At 36.8% G+C, this 20357-nt stretch overlaps 3 protein-coding genes across 6 annotated transcripts in view; 1 reads left to right on the top strand and 2 right to left on the bottom strand.

Moving 5' to 3' along the window:
* LOC148906176 (uncharacterized) lies at positions 1–8113 on the bottom strand. Its single transcript, XM_089039167.1, has 2 exons — positions 7523–8113; positions 1–793 (listed from the first exon to the last, which is right to left on the bottom strand). The coding sequence occupies exons 1-2, from the start codon at positions 7572–7574 to the stop codon at positions 396–398; spliced, it is 450 nt and encodes a 149-aa protein (XP_088895293.1). The 5' UTR covers positions 7575–8113; the 3' UTR covers positions 1–395.
* The window catches only part of LOC116296126 (uncharacterized), a 23409-nt gene continuing 10911 nt past the window's right edge, over positions 7860–20357 (bottom strand). Inside the window, exons 7-13 of one of the 2 annotated variants that reach the window (XM_089039161.1) lie at positions 19717–19986; positions 18864–18957; positions 17668–17854; positions 17122–17205; positions 15515–15568; positions 14930–15049; positions 7860–10014 (exon numbers count right to left, since the gene is read on the bottom strand). In XM_089039161.1, the coding sequence (XP_088895287.1) occupies positions 19863–19986 (124 nt within the window). In that variant the 3' untranslated portion in view covers positions 7860–10014; positions 14930–15049; positions 15515–15568; ... (2 more) ...; positions 18864–18957; positions 19717–19862. Of the gene's footprint in view, positions 10015–10245; positions 12378–14929; positions 15050–15514; positions 15569–17121; positions 17206–17667; positions 17855–18863; positions 18958–19716; positions 19987–20357 lie in introns of those variants that run through there. The other variant, XM_089039160.1, reaches the window with a different exon arrangement.
* Positions 8807–19530, top strand: LOC116296098 (uncharacterized). Of its 3 annotated transcripts, none has more exons than XM_089039153.1 (17): positions 8807–8927; positions 10767–10951; positions 11463–11637; positions 11889–12230; positions 12997–13179; positions 13475–13499; positions 13599–13653; positions 14144–14312; positions 14960–15487; positions 16566–16703; positions 17153–17343; positions 17725–17847; positions 17923–17993; positions 18080–18120; positions 18739–18835; positions 18899–18998; positions 19215–19530. In XM_089039153.1, the coding sequence occupies exons 1-17, from the start codon at positions 8855–8857 to the stop codon at positions 19281–19283; spliced, it is 2565 nt and encodes an 854-aa protein (XP_088895279.1). In that variant the 5' UTR covers positions 8807–8854; the 3' UTR covers positions 19284–19530. The 3 variants fall into 3 exon arrangements, with proteins under 3 accessions (XP_088895279.1, XP_088895280.1, XP_088895281.1); XM_089039154.1 differs by having other exon boundaries at positions 14963–15487; XM_089039155.1 differs by lacking the exon at positions 11889–12230.

Consider the following 20357-nt stretch of genomic DNA (forward strand, 5'->3'; position numbering starts at 1 on the left):
TTATAGGTTTCATTATCATGTTTAATTACATCCATTTTGAAATCACTGTTGATTTCTACAATCTCATTGGCTCTCAGCAGTGTCACTGATACGTACACGATACGTGAGGCCGTCAGATTATACCAAACACTGTTTGAGATGGAGTTTAACTCCACTCGAACGTTCGTAGGCAGACCTGTCGCACTCAGAGAAATCTACCGTACCGGCTACAGTTAAAGGAGGTCTTATTTTTATTCACAAGAAATCTTCTGTTTTGAGAAAGCTCTTGTTTTAGTATGATGTGGTAAATAATAAAGAAGAACACTACCTTTCTTTGGGTTTGCTAATGATCTAGAAATTTGTTAATAATTTCTTTGCAAATCAGCGACAGTGTTACTGTGAATAGGAATAGCGACTTAAAATGTTGTGTTGAATTTTTCTCTTTTCCAATTTGTAAGGTGGCTCCTGTCCAAACTTAGTTCCACCTCTACGCCATACTTCTTGAAGTCCACAACCGTCAAGTTGTACATTATGACTGTTGCTGTACAATTCACACAGTCGTATATATTCCCGCTCCAATCCACCTTCCTTTCAAATCCTCTTCGTTTAGATACCGCGTTGCGTTTTTGGACAGCCAGGATCTTGTTTTTCACAAAGCCAGGATCATCCCAAACACCAAAAAGAAATTCCCTGACTGTAGATGAACTGGACCATGATCTGACGTGAAAGTACCACTCTAATGTCACATCACTGCCTTCTTCACTGTACACTTCTTCGTCAGGTTTATCGATGAACGTATCTGTCGTACTTGAAGCTGATAAAATATATTTTGCGTTAAACCAGTACATTACCAAATATTGTTTTTTTTTTTACTAGAGCCACAGATATAATATTGGTCCACGTTAAAGTGCTGCTCTGACGAAAATCGCTCAAACTTGGATTCAGCTGAAACTTCCCAAGAATACGCTTTAAAGGTCCAATAATCACTGTATGAAGTGTTTTCTCGATATTGAGGACGAAAGTATGATATTTTTACGATTATTTTTTTGGAGTCTGTGACGTCATACACTCAACATTATTGGACCTTTAAAAAGTATTCTTAGGAAGTTTCAGCTGAATCCAAGTTTGAGCGATTTTCGTCAGAGTAGCACGTTAATAATTAAAGCGAGTTCAAGTGCAATTATTAACATGTTAGAACATGTATAGAAAGGATGGAAAAAAACAAAACGTTCTATTATTTTATATTATGACATTCCCTGCTGAATGTTGTCATTGTTAAAAACGAAAATGAAACTGAAAGCTTAAAACCAAATACTTTCACAATTGCTAATGACCTGATAAGACTTTATATGGTAAATAATATGCAAACCCAGTGAAAAGCCATAGACCACTGAACCATATCAATAACATCCGGCAAAGTTTTATCCCTTAAGAAAATTATCAGTAGCCAAACGGTATTTTATAACCAGCATATTTACTGTGATTTTCCATATTCTGCAAACTCGGTACTTACAAACTGAACGCTGAAATTTGGTTTTTCGCTGTCGTCAATTAAAAATAATCAGTCGGTTCTTGATCGTCGGCAGTGAATCAAAACAATTCCACAACAAACCAGAATATCGAAAACTGTAGTAAACTTTACCGTACACTGAGGAGTTTTCAAATTTATAATTACTGTACTCTATTTACAAAATTACTCTATTCTGGTTGGACAAGGAGAGTACATTAAAATCCCAAATTGTACTCTGTAGAGTCCCAATTAAGTTGCTCAAATTTGTGTTAATCATAAACAAAAAATCGCACACTCGTACATATTCGTGATACTCGTTTTAAGATACTCAATTCGGAATTTATAGGTACTCAATGTTTTGAAAGCTTTCAAAATTGGACGAGCCTTTAGGCGAAAACATTGAGTACCTATAAATTCCGAATTGTGCTCGAGATCGTTCGATTTTCTAAACAGTTGATCAACCGTGGGGAACCAATAAATGAAATGAAAGTAAAACGACATAATATGGATAGGACTCTGCTAAACGCGTGATAATCACAATGATCCGTTATTTTTTCAAATTAGTCAAGATTATTGCTAATTTACTGACCATTTCATTAAACGATCTATTAATATTCTTAATATTACGACTTTCTTAGAAAGATAGTACACCATTTGCTGTTCATTAACCGCAAAGGAATATTCATTGAAGTGAAGAAGCATTGTCATTAGAGCGAACAGGCATACAATAAGGCGAACGGAGTCTCAATAGTGCGATGGAACGTTCATTAAGAAATTTAGCATTTATTTTGACAATCATGAATATGTTTGCGTAAGTTCATTAACGTTTTCAAACTTTCATTAGCGTTTTGGTGCAGACAATAAACCACAACACACATTCAATCAGGGGCGTAGCGAGGACCTAGGAGCTGGCGGGGCACTGACCCCCCCAAAAAAATTACTTCTTATAAAACAAATAAACGAATAAACGCGCAAACAAAAAAGAAACAAATTCGTATTGGCATAATATGATTTATACAGCGCACTTTCCTAGGTTGCAATAATCTATTTTCCTCTTTCGTTTTGGTTTAATAAGTTTTGTTTTTGTTTTGTTTTTATTTTTTGGTTGTTTTTTTTCGAAAAAGTTGTTTAAAAATTTGGGGGGGGGGGGGGCACGTGCCCCCCCGTGCCCCCCCCCCCCCCCCCCCCTCGCTACGCTACTGCATTCAATACAGCGTTTTGGACATTTATTTACGCAATACAATATAAGTATATTTTCCACTAGGAATTGTAGGATTTTAACTGTCTTTTCATTTTTTTTACAAGCCGTGAATATGATTTCGTACAAACAAAGCGCCGTTAGGTATAAATATCAAGTCAGTTCTGAGTTTTTTAATCCCTCTTTTTTGGATATTGCAATGGCACAACAAAGAAACCAAATTCCAAATGAAGTCAGATAGCGTCTTGTGAGGGCCTAGAAGATCCACAGAAATGCATAAAATGGTACAACCACATGCAAACATATCGTCCAAGATGTTTAAATAGAGAACACATTCAAGGATAAGTTCACTTTTTTGTTTTTGAAAATCTACAATCGTAAAAGCACAATATACTTATTTTGTATTGCGTAAATAAATGTCCAAAACGTTGTACTGAATGCGTGTTGTGGTTTATTGTCTGCCCCAAAACGCTAATGAAAGTTTGAAAACGTTAATGAACCCACGCAAACATATTCATGATTGTCATATTTCAATGCTAAATTTCTTAATGAACGTTCCATCGCACTATTGAGACTCCGTTCGCTTTATTGTATGCCTGTTCGCTCTAATGACAATGCTTCTTCGCTTCAACTAATATTCCTTTGCGGTTAATGAACAGCAAATGGTGTACTTTCTTTAAACAGTTGGAATTCACTGATTTGATGATTGTGTCTTCATTTATAGACCGCTTGCATTGAATTCCTAGAGGAATTGTTCTGGGGGGCAAAACAATATGGCGCCTTTTCTTTTGCAAAATAATATATTGTTTTGTCTCCAAGAATCTGCATTTTTGAATTTTTGAATCCGCAACTTTTTGACCTATGATTCGGATACCTATCGGCTACGTGTGGACGGTCTTTAACGATTCGAATACGCTACTTGCATGTGGACGCGAATATTTTTAAATCGGAAACAAAAAAGTTGCGGATTCAAAAATTTCCGGATACCTGTGGACGAGGCCTTAGTCTCGTGATTAGCAGCTGCATAAGATTCTTGATATACTGCGCAGATCAGCTCAATTACAGAAGCTTAAGAGCGACTGTCTGTAAGGATCGACCAAAATCGAATTTTCATGGCACAAGTCAAAAAATCGATTTCGCTGATATTTGGTTTTTAGATAGCCCTTAGTGTAAAATAAATCAAGGTGTTGTTAGTTTTGAAAAAAAAATTTTTTTCCCCACGAAATTTACGAAAATAGATTTCGCCCAAATGCAGGGGGAAAATGACCGACGAGGTCAAGGAATTTAGTACAAAAATAAGCGCATCCTACAGCTAAACTACTTAACAATTTTTTCGGTTGGTACTTCTTACCGAAGGAATAGGTATTCCTCTTGCTTTTCGTTGTATTTATTCTAGAATATTTGGCGATTTAAGATTCGAAATAATTTTTCTACCGTGTACACTTTTTCCAAAGTTTAAAAATGCAAATTAAGGCCTTAAAATACTGCTTATAAAAACTATGTGCGGAGATACCAAATTATTCAAAACCTACACCCAGAGGATTATCTAATGTATTTCTATCAGATTCAAAAGAAAAATCTCTGGGCAAATCATTTTTAGCTTTCCGTTGAGGTCTTTTTACGATCTCTATTTCGCGATATTTCAACCGTAAACAGCTTGTTGCGTTACCTCCACCGACGTGACTATAATTTTAATTGCAATCATTCCATGGCTGAATTTTGCTAAAACTAGGGGATCAAACCAAGAAAAGACATCATAGTAATATTCAACACATTTCAATTGCGATATATTGACAAATTTTATCACATACTTTTTTAACTCATTCTATTGCGTGACACAAAGCATGCTTTGTCAGTAAAATGAACACGCAGATGAAAATCGAACAATAACTTTCAAACTAAATATATCAGTGAACTAACTTTATTTTATTTAGCAGCTCTTTCATTGGATTTTCAAAATATGGTTTTACTAATCCAGTAGCATTTAATAATAGCAATTTCCTGCAATAAACATTGTTTTGATAATGCATGAAACTAACATTGAGTTGACTGCCGCAATGATTAAAATCACGTGCCATCTTTCCATGGGAAAGTTCAGCAAGCACTGTATAAACATGGAAGTGGTTTGTTCGTTTTAATAGTTCTATAGTTGGAGGTCCGTGTAGCTATGATCGAAGAGACAGAAATAAGTCAGTCGAGTCGTTACCCGTCAAACGCAAGAAGCTATATCAGACAAGCTCGAACAACTAGGCAAGTCCTGTTCCTGCTGGTATAGATGAAATTGCTTCTCGGCTTCTAGTGAAGAAGATATATGAAAATTGCATTCTGACGAAAATACGCACATTGTGGTAGTTAGTCCTCCTACGTACTACTTTTGACATTTGGTAAATAACGCTAACTTGATAAAAGTATCCTATATTCAATAACAAATACCAATACCCCAAAGGAGGGTTTGACATTGATTATTTTTTTAAAATCTTTTTCCTTGTTGTGTCATCGTGTTGAATCTTTCACACCAACCCAGGCATCCATCTCTCTCGCTGGAGTACTTCCCGGTAACTTCGACCGAGAAGTACTGGAGCAAGTCTAAGATCTATATTAATTATCGTTTCAGAGATAAATGTATACACTTATTTCAATAAAGTTAGTCACCAAAAACCTAGAAAGCTGGGATCACTGATATGAGCATCATGGGAAACTTTTCATATCAAGGAAGCATATATATACAAAGCTTTTTTAATACAAACTGCAGCTCGATGATGCTCAGAAGAGGTGAGACTATAACCCGTAAAAGATTCGCAAGTCCATGAACAGTTATCAAGCGGTTGAACGTGTAAAATGAATCTACCCATAATCCTTGTCGGCCTCAGCTTTATAGCTTTTCGGGTGACTAACTTTTTTGAAATAAGTGTATAAACTTTTTATAGACAGACAAACATATTTTATTTGGCGTTTTGTACATAGTTGCACATCAACTTAGTTCCAAATAAATTAGAGTGCTCACACTAAATCCGTGAAACAAATACTAATTTTTAGCACTAAATAGTGATATTTAAACAATAGAAAACAAAGGATTCTGTATGAAATAGTACTAATTAGTACTATTTGATGTTCACGGTTTTAGTGCGTGCACTCTACGAGCATAGACGTATGTTTATGTATGCGCATAATATCTATATTCACATATTCCACACATACACGTCATACGTACATATATATTCTGTATATATAAATGTTCATATAATTATTTCGATAAGATGCGTTACTAATCCTAATCATCTTTATGCAATATTATAAAAGTATTGATTTTTATTTGTTTTGTTGTTTTTGTTATATAAGGCTGCGTTCATAATGTATGGCAGAGGGGGGGGGGGGGGGGGTGGCAGGTAGAAGTTTGAAATGTCCAGAATGATTTTCAACATCCCCCTTAAAGTTATGCAAAAAAATACGGTTCCCCCTAAGCAAGGCTTGTGGCTTCTTTCAAAAATTGTGCATCCCCTCCTTTTTCCTACCAAAATTTTCCCGATCCCCCCTCAATTTCACCTGCCCCCTCCCCCCTTTCATACATTATGAACGCAGCCTAATTTAAGTTATTTACACGAGCGAATTTCGCTGGTTGGCAACACGCACCATTTTTATGATGTTAATATATGTTGAATGTTTGGAAATGTTCTGCATCTAAATGAGGACAGTTCAGCTGTTTCAAAGTCACGCTGAAGATCTTGTGAAAGCATATATCAATCGCAAAAATGTGAGATTGGAACCGGTTTAGTTCACATACTTTTTACCGACAAAGCATGCTTTGTGTCACGCAATAGAATGAGTTAAAAAAGTATGTGATAAAATTTGTCAATATATCGCAATTGAAATGTGTTGAATATTACTATGATGTCTTTTTCTTGGTTTGATCCCCTAGTTTTAGCAAAATTCAGCCATGGAATGATTGCAATTAAATCAATCACGTCGGTGGAGGTAACGCAACAAGCTGTTTACGGTTGAAATATCGCGAAATAGAGATCGTAAAAAGACCTCAACGGAAAGCTAAAAATGATTTGCCCAGAGATTTTTCTTTTGAATCTGATAGAAATACATTAGATAATCCTCTGGGTGTAGGTTTTGAATAATTTGGTATCTCCGCACATAGTTTTTATAAGCAGTATTTTAAGGCCTTAATTTGCATTTTTAAACTTTGGAAAAAGTGTACACGGTAGAAAAATTATTTCGAATCTTAAATCGCCAAATATTCTAGAATAAATACAACGAAAAGCAAGAGGAATACCTATTCCTTCGGTAAGAAGTACCAACCGAAAAAATTGTTAAGTAGTTTAGCTGTAGGATGCGCTTATTTTTGTACTAAATTCCTTGACCTCGTCGGTCATTTCCCCCCTGCATTTGGGCGAAATCTATTTTCGTAAATTTCGTGGGAAAAATTTTTTTTTTTTTCAAAACTAACAACACCTTGATTTATTTTACACTAAGGGCTATCTAAAATCCAAATATCAGCGAAATCGATTTTTTGACTTGTGCCGATGTTTGGTCGACTCTTATAGAAAGTCGCTCTTAAAAGACATTTTTATACTCTTAAAAAAAGTTAAAACTGCGTTTTAAAAATCACTCTTTTTTCCAGTTTAATTGCTAGCAAAATAAAGGTCTGCTTTGAGTTTTTAAATTAATTGAGAAATCAATTAAGATAAATGCTAGATAAGTAGAGTTTATATATTTAAAATAATAATAGAAAACGCGCGCGCATATATATCACTAAGGACGTCATGTTAGTTTATAGTTTCCGTTTGACTCTACTTATTATTATTATTTCTTCAATATATGTTTTTCACCTGAACACCAGTCACAGCCTGAGGAGAGTAGGAGAAATAAGAAAGATATCATAATGCCTGTTATTAGACATTGGAGCTTGATTATTTATAATGAGGAAAGCGTTTCGGATCATCGCGATATATTTCAATCTCATACTCATTGATATTTCATGAGCTAATCGACCAACCAGGGTTTCTTATTTGTACCACGGGGTAATTAAATATTTTATTAATCAATTGAGAAGGTTTTCTATCAAATCAAGGGCACTAGGACACCGAATGTGGTTGGATTTCTATAGGTTTTTTTTTCCTTTCGATTATTTGAATTAAATTAAACGTATATACTTGTACTTATCTTGTGTCCGTGTTCCTTCGCTGTCATAATGCAGACGTTTTCTTCCAAAGGTCAAACGGTTTGAATAGCCGATGAGCGTTACTGGAAGGGATTTCAAGTCCGCGCAATTAGTTCCAGTCCGAGGCTACAACTAATTGCTTTTACTTGAAATCCCGTCCAGTCTCATTGTCGCCTTTGAAATATTACTTCATACATTACGTCTTGGTATATGATCGCACGGAATGCTCGATATAAATAGATCATACACAACATGTTCAGCCAGAACATTCATCTCTTTCTTTCTTTCTTTCTTTCTTTCTTTCTTTCTTTCTTTCTTTCTTTCTTTCTTTCTTTCTTTCTTTCTTTCTTTCTTTCTTGCTTGCTTCCTTCCTTGTTTACTTCCTTTCTTTCCTTCCTTCTTGCTTGCTTCCTTCCTTCCTTCCTTCCTTCCTTTCTTTTTCTTTCTTTCTTCCTTTCTTTCTTTTTTCCTTCCTTCCTTCCTTCCTTCTTTTCTTCTTTTCTTTCTTAAAACACACCTGTCTCTATTTCCTTTAATCTTTCATTCATTCTTTTCCTCAATCTCGAGCCCAGAGCCTTCCGGCTTTTTGGTCAGCGGGCTTGTGGGCGACAGGAAGGTGATGGAGGACTCTGGGTACGATATTGTCTTTTCCCCCTTGACAATGATAGAACCCAACTTCCCCTCGTTTCTGCCAATGACTGCTGCGTGAATTGAAAAGGGGAAGATCAGTAACTTGTGGTTTCCAACGGTCCACCCCGTTAGGTGTTCCACTCCCATTTCACATTTCAGTTTCCACTGCGTATACAACCAGCTATCTAAATCTTTTAGGTTGTTTTAGTGTTCGAGCGCTCTAAAGTAGTGTAAAGTAGTGTAGTATCTAAAGGATTCTTCTTTTGTTAGATTATTTTTTTCCAATCAGTATTTTTCATCCTTGCACTTGACGCAGAGAACGTGGTCGGAAAAGACATCGACTCGTACTGACGACCAGCTACATTTTGAGATGATGGCCAAAGGTTTCATTCGCTTGTCAATGTTGGTGCTAATAATGCATTTAGAGACACAGTGCAGAGCAGGTAAGGCAATTGTATCAAGATGACGAGAATATATAAGCATGATATATTCTGTTCCCTTACCTATAAGCCACTCATATTGTTCAGGTTAAAAAGTAAAACCGCGGTCATAAAATGATAGTGCACAATAATAATACTTCGAAACCCTAATCCCTAAAGAAAGTCTAACGGATACATCAAAGCTTAGGTACAGCTTTTAAGCCGGGAATTTAAAAAAAAAAGGAATTAGTACTTTGATTAATCCTGACGTAGTTAGTCATAGGTTTCATTATCATGTTCAATTATAACATCCATTTTGAAATCACTGTTGATTTCTACAATCTCATTGGCTCCCAGCAGTGCGATTTAATCACGAATCGCGCCATTTTGAGTTTTAAATCACACTCTTTTGATTAGGCAATGAAATTAGAGAAAAATAGAATTTGACCAATCAGATATCAAAAAAGGAAAGTGAGAAAAAGGCATTAAAAAAAAATTGAAGGGAATTTTTTAGGTGAGAGACGGTTTTTTTGACTAAGTCTTAGTAAACTTTAATCTGAAATGTATTATTGTTGCAGGAGATTTCAAAATGAATATAATGTAAGTGGTAATTTGAACTTTGAGTCGTGCAAATTTGGTCTGAAATCAAACTTGTGATTAATAAATTGCACTCCCGCTACGCGGTCATAATTTCGTAATCACTCATTTAATTTCAGACCAAATTGCACTCCACTTAGTTCAATTACCATTATTAATTCAAGATAAATATTTTTTCTATTGATAAGTAAGGTTAATTAATTGATTGTAGCATAGTTGAGAGGGGGATTTGCTTTAGACAATTCAATGGACGAGCCACTAAAAAAATAGCAATGAATGAGTAATCTTTGAGCACAATACTACAGTTTCGAGTTCCCTGCTGCTCGGGGCTAGCCTCGATTTGTGCAAAATATTCATGTGTTCCAATGAAGGTCCGTGCAATCTAAAAGTGTTTGCATTTTCAAGTTGTGCATTCTTTACTTTACCGTTGGTATTGCTTACTATCAATCACGTGACTTTTTTGGAGTTGACTGGTGGGCAAACAAGCGGTTGACTGGGGGGCAACTAGTGGATGCTAAGTCAAAACATATCAAAATTAGTCCTCAAACTATTGTATTTGACTATTTTCACGACATCAAATCAGAAAACAAGAGATCAAAACAATCTCCAGGATTCTACAAGCCATCAAAAAAGAGCTATTACCGGAAGTGACGTCTATTAATAGCAACCTATTAAGGAATATTTAGACACTGATTTGAAGCTAGGCCAGAGTAAATGAGTCTGTAATCAAGGAAAAAAGCAGTAATTTGGAACTGGAAAAAGGTATATTTACGATCTCAGCATCAATTTTACCACTGGCTTCGTTAGTCACTGATACGTACACGATACGTGAGGCCGTCAGATTATACCAAACACTGTTTGAGATGGAGTTTAACTCCACTCGAACGTTCGTAGGCAGATCTGTCGCAGTCAGAGTAATCTACGGTACCGGCCACCGGCTACAGTTAAAGGAGGTATTTTTTCACCTACAAGAAATCTTCTCTGTTTTGAGAAAGCTCTTGTTTTAGTATGATGTGGTAAATAAAGAAAGCAAGAACACCATTGGATTGCTAATAATCTAGAAATTCGTTAATAATTTCTTTGCAAAATCAGCGACAGTGTTACTGTGAATAGGAATAGCGACTTAAAATGTTGTGTTGAATTTTTACTCTAAGAAAGTGAAATTCATTCTACCTAGTTTTGCATTCGATTTAGTTCAATAAAGAATATCATTTTCTACGCATTTGGGATTTTAATTCAATCTTAAGATTGAGATTTTTTTTTTAGAAAACCGTTGGATTTCTCGTCCAAGCCAGACAATATCCGTAAAAGAAGGTTCGAATGTGACTCTCGCATGGCGATACATCTTGTCCAATAATATTACACCAAGACAAGTAACATTTGGAGTGTGGAAACCACCCGGATACATCAAGACGAAACTCTTACTGGTAACAGGATCTGGATCGACAATGGTGATAATAAACTCAAATTATAGAAAATATTTTTAGTTCCTCTGAAACATATTTATTTAAAGAAATTTAAGTAAATATTTTTTGTTTCGATTAGAATAATGAAGAAGGAAACAGAAAGCAAAATGGAATTACATTGTTTTAGCGCGGGCTGTTTGCAGTTGACGTCACGGCCGCTATTTTAAAAGATTGTTAATATTGCTGCCTCGCTCCTTAGTAATGACTGGTCTGCTCGTTTTATATAACTCTGTCAATCAGTTATTATTATTGTATGATTGCTTTGTATGTAGTTTGCTTTTAGTATTGTTAATGCTGTTTATAGATGGTTTTCAATGCCCACCATCTTGGTTAAAACAAAAAAAGAAGACTCAGTTTGTTGTTAAGTGTGATGGTCCAGGTGGTTGTAATTTTGAGAAATACTACAAATCTGACAAAATTTAAGTCCAACCAAGATGGCGGCTTTGAAAACTGTGCACAACTTTAAGCTCTAATAACCGTTTTCGTTCTTATTAAGGTCAACAATTTAGTCAAAGGACGATTGCTCTTCGAAGGAACATTATCTAACCCGGGAACTGCTACCATCAAGATACTACACGTATCGATACAAGACAATAAGACGTATGGGTTTGAGATAGATACTGGACTTAGCCGTTCTTCATTCAAACACAGTTTTAGCTTGTTGGTGTACAGTAAGTTGATTGCTCTTTGCATTCGCGGTAAATGACGAACTAGTTAATGTCACGTGATCCATTATCTCTTATACCTTGACTCCGACATAACCTTTGTTAATTCATGTGCGAAGCTTGTCTATACTCTGCTCTACAAAGGCTTCAGCGGGCAAACCAGTTGTTCTAAGGCCGGAGGAAGAATTCAGACGGTATTTTCTTGAAATACAAGTTGCTGCTGCTAATTCTTTCAATTTTACTTCATCATTTCACAGCTTACCCTGCACGTCCTCGCATTGTTATTCAAGAAGTCGTCACTCATTCATATTTGCGGTTGCTATGGCAACAACCAATAGCTCATTTATACCCAATCACAAAGTACACAGTGTGGATCCGAAAGAACCAATCACGATGGAGAACCTCTAACACGACTTTGAAAGAATCAATTGTACAACTGTGGGGGGAGGGGAGGTATGAGTTTGGAGTAACCGCGTGGAATCGCTGGGGCCAGAGTCCATTGGAGGTCAATAATACAGTAACGATTACAAGACCTTCCCCAGCTACGTTAATATTCACTGGTCGTACTGAGAAGAAGACTGATCCTCGCCACACGACATGTCAGTATCAAGTTTATTTTGCCCTTCAGAAGACGGGGGGACCGCCAAACACTTTCCAGCCCGTACCCCCTTCCCCCTGCCAAAAATCACACGTTCAACTTCTGTGACTCACATCTTCAAAGAGTCGTTAACACCACTTCCTTGTGCCTTAAAGTTTAGAAAATGATCACGTGATATGTTAGAGAATATCTCCCATCAATCACCAGTGATGTCAGGTCACGTGACTGACCCCAGTCTCCCTCGTTTTTAGTCTATAGTCATCTTTAGATAGAAAGCGTACAAAGAAATATTTGTCGTGGAGGCGATGGTGTGAAGTTGCTGTCAGCTTTGTGATCGAATCTAAAGTTGCCTATTAATTACGCGACCCAGACAGTCTGCATGAGGTTTGGACTTCCGTGTTCAGAGTCAGTAAATTTTTGATCTACAACAGACAAATACCCTGACATCTTGGACTGTACGGCTCCTCTGCCATGCCGAATAAATTATGTTAATTATAAACATGGAAAAGAAACGAACGGTGAGTCATGTTCTGCTAATTATAAGACATCGCAATGTCTTCTATTGTCTCGGCAGATGTCTTAAAGTGCCTAAAATTCCCTTTTCTACTTTTCTATTCAGCTTAGTTTGTAAATATGTGACTCACCTTTCGTCTCGTGTCGATGTTAATTATAATTCATTCCGAATATGGCACAGGAAACGTGAAGGGGACTATTGCGAAAATAGGTGTGATATTATGTAACAAAGAGGATTTTTTTTAACTTTAAAGATCGAACATCTACACATCTTCCTACAACAACCATAGCAAATCAAGACGAAAAACGAGGTTCAAAAGGTTTTTTTGAGAAGTTCATGACCCATATTCTTATCCTGATTGGTGTAACTATTTTGGTGACGTGTGGGATTTGTCTGTGTGTTGCTGTGCTGCGATGCCGACGAAAAAATACCAAAGGTTTGTATCACAATAGAACTTTGTCGAATTCTTAAAATATATCGCTGTGTTCCTTGATTACAGACTTATTTACCCAGGGTTAGCCTCGTTTTAGTGTTTAAATATTCACAAATACCAACGGTAAAGTAAAGAATGCACAACTTCAACAATATGAACACTTTGAAATTCCATGGACCTTCACTGGAAGACGTGAAAATTCTGCTTAAAATGAAGGCTAACCCTGAGTAAAGTCTTTAGCTAACAAAATGGGATAAAAGTTCATATTTGGTAACGGTATTTGTTTGTTTGTCCAAAGGCAAAATAAAGCATAGGAAAAAAAGGTAAAGCTAGCAAAGTTAAATATTTGTAAAATTCAAGTGTATTTGTTAGATAGAGGAATGCTTCACTTGCAAACTTTTTGTATTTTTTTTTCTTTTTAGAAAGACAAAGAGAAAAAAGTTAGCGAATGACATAGTCGTCATTAGCCATGAAATGGTATGTCGTCAACGGTTTAGAAATATCTTATTCTCATTATAAGAACTTATTTATGATGTTGCTTTATGTAAAATCCTCGAAGCACAGGAGAGAAACAACAAGAAGTAACTCTGCTCACATACGACCACAAGTCCGGGAATCGTCCGCAGATTACATGGGTAACAGGCGGCGCATTAGCACATCACACGTAGCCTCCCGCACATCACTCGTACCTCACGCACACCACACGTACCTCACGCACACCACACGTTCCTCACGCACACCATCCGCACCTCACGCACACCACACGTACACGCACACCATCCGTGCCTCCCGCACATTACCCACCGTACACCCCGCACACCACCACACGTACCTCCCGCACATTACACGTACCAAAGTCACATCACACATACCTCACGCACACCACTACACGTACCTCCCGCACACCACCACACGTACTTCTAGCACACCAGCCATGAAATGTAAACTTGTTTGTAACGCATTTCAGTACAAGGAACCAAGCACCTTTACCTTGGATAGAGATACAAACGAAGTGGCAGAGGAACTGGCACCTTTTACGAAGTTTGAAGTTACTTGTACGTTGCATAACACTGATGTACCTTCTATGAAGACATTTGGCCAACGAAATAACAGCGTTACATCATCGAACAGAAATCGTAAGTCGTATGTCGCACACGTAAGTTGCATATATCGTAGGTCGCATATCGTAAATCGTCGCAAATGGGTACTTCTTATAACTCTGAAAGACATCCACTCCACATTAAACAATTATTTCTTCATTCTACGAATGTTAACAACAGATGGCTTCCCGCCTCAAGGAATGCTAATAAAACTTCCACACTCGACAACCGGTGTACTTCCTCCACTCTAAAAACGAACTCGAAGGACTCGAAACTCGAATTGGACTTAGAAAACCGGCCGACATATCAAGCTTTACTCTATATGTTAGTGTAGAAGTTGGAGTAGAGAAAGCTCACTCTATATATGGTATGATCAATTCCATATTTGGATTGTGCGGAAAAGCGGCAAACAAAAAGGCCGTCGTTTTATAACGAATTCGACATGAACATTTTTGAAGAAAAGAAAAAAAAGACAAGTAAAAAAGAAAAACTTTTGGAAAATCGAGGAAGGATACGGGGACGATGCTAACTCGTGGGTCTGCCTCGCAGACAGCAGACACAGGGAAACACGTACTACACTCAATGTTTGATATGCGTTCTAGTTTTAATATCAATATACATTATGAAATTTCAAGAGGTGTGCTTGTACTTACATCAGTGTTGTCTTTCTTTCAATGATCCAGAAGATCCTACTGATAATGACATTGAAGGTGGCGTCCACATTTACCAGGACATTGACCAACCACAAGGTCCCGCTCTACCACCGCGAAACTCTATCAAAAACAGACAGGAATCGAGCAAACGAAATAAGTCTTCATTACGAAAGTCTTCCACTGGCAATGAAACAAATATGAAGTCAAGTAAAAAATATCGTAGGGAAGATTCTAGTGGCGGGAAAACGAGTTCAACAAGAGAGATAGTTCAAAATGAGCACAGAGGCGAAACAGCGAAAGGAGGCGAAGGAACAACACGTAAAGGAAATCAAGACAAGTCTTCTCCTATCTATGCTAATAAAGATTGCGATTCTAGTGGAAGGATATCGAGTAAAGGTTGCAAGACTACGAGTTCTTCGACGTCTTGTCCATCTGAATCAGATTGGGAGGTATCTCCAGAGAGTGTTCATCTGTGTGATAGAATAGGAGCTGGTTCGTTTGGTCAGGTGTGGCAGGGATTGATTGGAGGCAAACCTGCTGCTGTTAAGATGTTAAACGGTACGTAAACATTTAGGTAAAACTCACCAGTTTTGAGAGATTACTGTGGAACAGAAGAGACCACCGATTGCTATTGTTCACCTGTAATTTAAAATATCACAAATTTTCTCATAAAATTTATACATTTTTAGTATTTCTCAAAACTGATTGGTAGATAAAAATGGATTTTCGATCCATGCGCAGATGTTAAAAATTTAGAACACTTGCGCAAATCTTGGAGGGTTAATCAATTATTTATTTATTCATTTTCTGACTTGTCGATAAATAGTGGATATTCCACGCGCAGATGTTAAAAATTTAGAACACTTGCGCAAATCATGGAGGGTTAATCAATTATTTATTTATTCATTTTCTGACTTGTCTATAAAAGTGGATATTACACGCGCAGATGTTAAAAATTTAGAAAACTTGCGCAAATCATGGTGGGTTAATCAATTATTTATTTATTCATTTTCTGACTTGTCTATAAAAGTGGATATTACACGCGCAGATGTTAAAAATTTAGAACTTTTGGGCAAATCTTGGAGGGTTAATCAATTATTTATTTATTCATTTTCTGACTTGTCTATAAAAGTGGATATTACACGCGCAGATGTTAAAAATTTAGAACTTTTGGGCAAATCTTGGAGGGTTAATCAATTATTTATTTATTCATTTTCTGACTTGTCTATAAAAGTGGATATTACACGCGCAGATGTTAAAAATTTAGAACTTTTGGGCAAATCTTGGAGGGTTAATCAATTATTTATTTATTCATTTTCTGACTTGTCTATAAAAGTGGATATTACACGCGCAGATGTTAAAAATTTAGAACACTTGCGCAAATCATGGAGGGTTAATCAATTATTTATTTATTCATTTTCTGACTTGTCTATAAAAGTGGATATTACACGCGCAGATGTTAAAAATTTAGAACTTTTGGGCAAATCTTGGAGGGTTAATCAATTATTTATTTATTCATTTTCTGACTTGTCGATAAAAGTGGATATTACACGCGCAGATGTTAAAAATTTAGAACACTTGCGCAAAACCTCGGAGAGTCAATATCATTCAACTATTTATTCATATATTTTCCAAGAGAGAGCATCTGCATCTGACAAAAAAGACTTGTTATCAGAGCTCGAAGTGATGAAGACACTCGAACCTCATCCAAACGTTGTCAAACTTAAAGGCTGCATAACCAAGGCAACCGTGACATGTAGTGGCTCGGTCTTTTGTAAGTATATTGTCAAGAAGTTATATTGTGGAGAATTTTGAGAGTTGGCGATATTTAGCTCAAACGCAGAATAGAAAAAGTATTTGCACTCGGAAATCTGAATACAAGATGCCAAAAACCATTTTTTTCATGAATTAACTGTGTGTTATTAAGTAATTAATCCAAAACAATTATCATCTTAAGAGACCCATGGCCAATTTAGAGCAGGGGTGGGTAGGGATGGGGTTTCTCGGTACCCACCACCTCTGGAAATGTAATTCTGGATTTTTGTTATCAAATATCTCCAAAACCAAATGTCAAATCACAGTCTAATGTGTGATTGCATGTTTGCTAAACAACGTATGTGTGTATGAATAGTCTCCATGGACACCCAGTATCGAGCATTTCAACAGGTCATTGAGGGTGAGGGGGTATTTACCTTATCGATAGCATAGTATCTCTCTTCACAGACCCACCGCTAGTTTTCCTTGAGCTCGTTCCGTATGGAGATCTTCTGGGTTACCTACGTAAAAGTAGAGGAGAAGACGATGATTACTACAGCGGTAAAGACTTGAAGGCTCCTAAAACACCCACTCCACAGCATTTGTTTAGCTTTGCTCATGATGTGGCGAAAGGAATGGCTTTCTTAGCTGAAAATAAGGTGACTATAGAACCAATAGAAACAAGAAAAAAAGCGAGGGGAAGATAAGAGGATTAGGATGAAAGGAAAGAAGAAAAAATCGAAATGTGAGAGAAGCGAAAATGAAGTTTTTTCCAAGAAAGCAGAGCTTGAGGAAAAGGCAGAAACAAACGGCTAAACAAGCACAAGCCAGAATAACATGGAATAATAATTAGAAAGATAGAACGTCGGACGAATGGACAGACAGACAAGCCTACAGACAGATAGAAAGACATACGGAGGACAGACAGACAGAGCATCGAATACAAATAAAAACATTTTAAAGTACCAGCATGCACCACGCACCATTTCTATTATCTTGGCCGCCGTAAATAAACCTTCAATTAACTTGTTATCTCTCAGATTGTCCATCGTGATCTTGCTGCGAGGAACGTTCTCATCGGTGACAGGCTGAGATGTAAGATCACAGACTTTGGGATGGCAAGAAGTCTTCACGATGAAGACATTTACACCAAGAAATCAAATGTCAGTACTAGTAAGACAAAGAAAGAATCCCATTTCAACACTGTTTACTAACTGACATATTCTGATCTATTTTAGGGATTGTTTCCTGTGAAGTGGATGGCAGTTGAGTCGTTATTGTTCCAGAAATACACAACTTACAGCGATGTGTGAGTGGTGACAAAACTCTCGATTACCCACACACATATCGATCACTAATTTATTTCTTGTTCATATTCGTATTTTCTCGTCACAGGTGGAGCTATGGAGTTGTATTGTACGAGATATTTACCCTGGGTAAGTACAATGTTAAGTTTTTCTTTGTAGGTTGGTATTATATTATTATAGTACAATGTAGTTTAATTGTAGTAAATGGTGAGGTGTAGGTGCTTGTATTACAAGCAGATATCACGAAGAGTGAAATTAGAGTGATGATCTGTAAGGTGTTGAATGGTTGGGCAAATAGATGGCATAAGAAGGAGAATATAGATGAGTGGATGGATGGATGGAGTTGGATGGATGGGTGGGTGGGTTGGATGGATGGATGGATGGGTGGGTGGGTGGGTGGGTGGAGGGAGGGAAGGAGGGATGGAGGGATGGATGGAGGGATGGAGGGAGGGAGGGAGGGATGGAGGGATGGATGGATGAATGGATGGATGGATGGATGGATGGATGGATGGATGGATGGATGGATGGATGGATGAATGAATAAATAAATGGATGAATGAATAAATAAATGGATGGATAAGTTGGATGCAAATGGATGCATTTATTGATGTATGAATAACTGATCGGATGGATGAATAAATGGATGGCAATGAATGTATGGATGGGAATGAATGTATGGATGGGAATGGATGGATGGGAATGGATGGATGGAGTTACGCTCCTTTTCCATTATGTTTATATACCCAGGAGGTCGTCCTTACGCTGGCATGAATGGACTAGAAGTTGTAGAAATGATCAAAAATGGTAAACGATTATCCAAGCCTCCACATGTCTACAGCAAACTGTAAGTAACACTATCCCAAGCAAATTACCTGAATCATTTGAGTCATTCACCATTTTCATGCAGGTATTCCCTAATGCTTCAATGCTGGTCAAAGAATCCAAACCATCGTCCAGACTTTACATCTTTATGTAAACAAATTACACTCTTAGCCAAAGATCACCAGGTAAATATTTGCTAGTTTCTTATTTTTTGTAAAGATGTATAGATAAAGCACAGTCCAACTCAAGTAATGTACTCTTGTAATCCATAAAAAGCTAGGGAATGCATGTGAATTTGTATATCGCAAGAATTCAATCCAATCCTTTTTTAGCTCTAGTGGTCTTCCTGTGGTACGAATAGCAGGCAATTTCAAAACACTTTGTACCTTTGTACTTTACAGAGATATTTGAACTTAAAGGAATACGATCATCGACTGTATGTCAACGTCTCTTCTTTGGAGGAAACATAGCAAGAATATAATTTGCTTTCTTTAGAGGAAACAACCTTAGCTGAGACATTTTCAATGAATTTGGGAAACCACATGTCAAAGTCATCGAACGAAGCGCGCGAAATTCAATCAAATTGTAGTGTTGTAAATTGAGTTTTTGGAAATGTTTGAAAAAAAATTACCGTGTACAGTAACAAATAGAAATATAGATGAAATCTTATAATTTAGAATAAATAAGATAATGTGAAATAAAGTGTAACTTCTCGAATATGTCTTACTTGTTTTACTCGTGGAAGAACTCGTGGAATATTCATTGAATCGAATATTGCATTTGAGACAAAGACAAGCTTGAAAAATATCAAAACTAGTACCTTTTACAACTCATTGACAGAATATAGCTAATATGTATAGATTGTAGAATCATTCAAGGTTGAATTTTAATGAAGAGACTTACCAAAAATAGATATACTTGACTGTAGTTTTGAGTTTTTATTGCTTGCTTCTCGATGAGCAGAACACGGCTCGCAAGTCATTAACATATCATGTGGGCAAACGCGGGATGTAAAAAACAATTGCTCTTGACGTCATTTCCTGGTCTCGTCAAGAATGTTCATCAGCTGAATCACAAGTTTTCAATAGGTTGCTATCAATAGACGTCACTTCCGGTAATAGCTCTTTTTTGATGGCTTGTAGAATCCTGGAGGTTGTTTTGATCTCTTGTTTTCTGGTTTGATGTCGTGAAAATAGTCAAATACAAGAGAATATTAAGTAAGAGAGCACATCTCCCATACATGGGTCTGTAACCATGAAAGTTTCTTGAAAATCTATTTTTAGCTGCGCGCGCAAGCCTGAGCTATTTTTAACATGCGATCCATTATTGCTGCTCAGAGTTGTTATAGTGACTTCCATGCGAGCGAAAAATGTTTAGTTCCCGACGAGAAGAATGCCTTCAAAATTAGTAAAAAGTTGAAATGATTAAAGTATCATGTGTTCTTCATGGACGAATTAAACATTAACTTAGCAATTGATGTAAAAGAACATCGAAAAAGATCAAATCAGGATGGTTTTCAGTCACATACGAACAAGCGCTAAAAA

The sequence above is a fragment of the Actinia tenebrosa genome, unplaced genomic scaffold (assembly GCF_029948245.1).
Source record: "Actinia tenebrosa isolate PJP-AT-01 unplaced genomic scaffold, QUT_ActTen_1.0 PGA_scaffold6__47_contigs__length_16458017, whole genome shotgun sequence".
NCBI lineage: Eukaryota > Metazoa > Cnidaria > Anthozoa > Actiniaria > Actiniidae > Actinia > Actinia tenebrosa.